Raw genomic sequence first — 1,628 nt, forward strand, 5'->3', positions numbered from 1 at the left:
CAACTATCACGTAAACACCGACATGTCTTACGAGGAATTCTGTAAATTGTGTGACAATTGCTGGCAACAAAAGTATGGATTTCTAGTGATAGACAAGGACAGCGCACTTGTCAGTGGGCGTTATAGAAAAGGATTTAATGACTTTGTGGTACTGTAACGTAGTTAGTTGTTGTCGATACATCGATTGTACAACATTCCCGACATGGGGGATCGAGAAAAAGATTACCTCGCTTCAAAATAATATGCAAATGCTGATTAACGAGCTTCGAAAGTCGATTCAAGAAACGCATCATCGCGCTGAATAGAAAAGACTCAAACATGTCGAAAAAGAAAAGTCTCGAAAAGCAGCAGCTGATCGAGGAACTGCACGCTCCCGCGAGAAGAAATTTTCCACGAAGACGCGTCATAGTTTGTGGATACGATAACCTGTGGCAGGCGGATGTGGTCGAGATGCGTCCTTATACGCGATTCAACAGAGGTTACCACTACATTCTCACCGTTATCGATGTGCTGAGTAAGCATGCATGGGCCGTACCTCTCAAGGCCAAGAGCTTGTTGGCGATTGTGGGAGTGACGTCGATGGGTCGCATACCGATAGTTCGATGCTTTCGCGCGTTGTATTCAGACATGAGACGCGGTAGCAAATCGATCCATCTATAGTTTTTATTGTATGTAAACTGCTTCCACATACTGTTTTTCAACGTACGATTGAACCGCTCGACGACTGATGCCTTCATTACTGAATATGTAGAATAATGATTGATGTTATGTTTCTTTAAGAGATTCTGCACGTTGGCGTTATAAAATTCCTTTCCCCTATCAGTTTGTGAATTTTTCGGGCATCTCCCATCGTGTCGAATTATCTCTACAATCGCTTTAGTCACATCACTTCCGCTCTTGGCCTTGAGAGGTACGGCCCATGCATGCTTACTCAGCACATCGATAACGGTGAGAATGTAGTGGTAGCCTCTGTTGAATCGCGTATAAGGACGCATCTCGACCACATCCGCCTGCCACAGGTCATCGTATCCGCAAATTATGACGCGTCTTCGTGGAAAATTTCTTCTCGCGGGAGCATGCAGTTCCTCGATCAGCTGCTGCTTTTCGAGACTTTTCTTTTTCGACATGTTCGAGTCTTTTCTATTCAGCGCGATGATGCGCGATGACGCGTTTTTTGAATCGACTTTCGAAGCTCGTTAATCAGCATTTGTATATTATTTTGAAGCGAGGTAATCTTTCTCTCGATTTCGTCCTGTCGATCTTTTAAAACTTGTATCGTCTGTTGCACAAAACGTTTGTTGGCGACATCGCTATCATCTACCGGCAGTGCTACACGTCGAATCTTGCGTGACTTTGCGTCAAAGTCGGATACAACTACGCAAAGAGCGTTATCGAGCACGTAATTCCTGAGTAGTCCACTCAACTGGTAGTACGAACTTGTTCCGCCTATACCGAGCGACGTCCCAAACTTGTTGATCGGCATTTCGATGTTGACTAAATGATTCGTACTGTGTCGTCTAATTTATAATAATACCCGCTTCGCGAAGTTCCTCGATAATCGACAGCATCTCGTTGTCGTGCGCATTGTGACCAGCTTGGCGCGAGGCCTCGAGCAATCGGAAGCGATA

At 45.0% G+C, this 1,628-nt stretch overlaps 1 protein-coding gene across 1 annotated transcript; it reads right to left on the reverse strand.

The window, feature by feature from the left end:
• Window positions 1-497: 497 nt before the first annotated feature.
• On the reverse strand, window positions 498-1,127 carry LOC105462244 (the record flags this gene model as incomplete). Its single annotated transcript, XM_011708765.1, has 2 exons — window positions 890-1,127; window positions 498-739 (listed from the first exon to the last, which is right to left on the reverse strand). Coding segments are annotated over exons 1-2 (480 nt in total), but the record flags the coding sequence as incomplete, so codon positions are not given.
• Between the last annotated feature and the right edge of the window lie 501 nt (window positions 1,128-1,628).

This window comes from Wasmannia auropunctata, unplaced genomic scaffold (assembly GCF_000956235.1).
Source record: "Wasmannia auropunctata unplaced genomic scaffold, wasmannia.A_1.0 LD267376.1, whole genome shotgun sequence".
NCBI classification, from domain to species: Eukaryota; Metazoa; Arthropoda; class Insecta; order Hymenoptera; family Formicidae; genus Wasmannia; species Wasmannia auropunctata.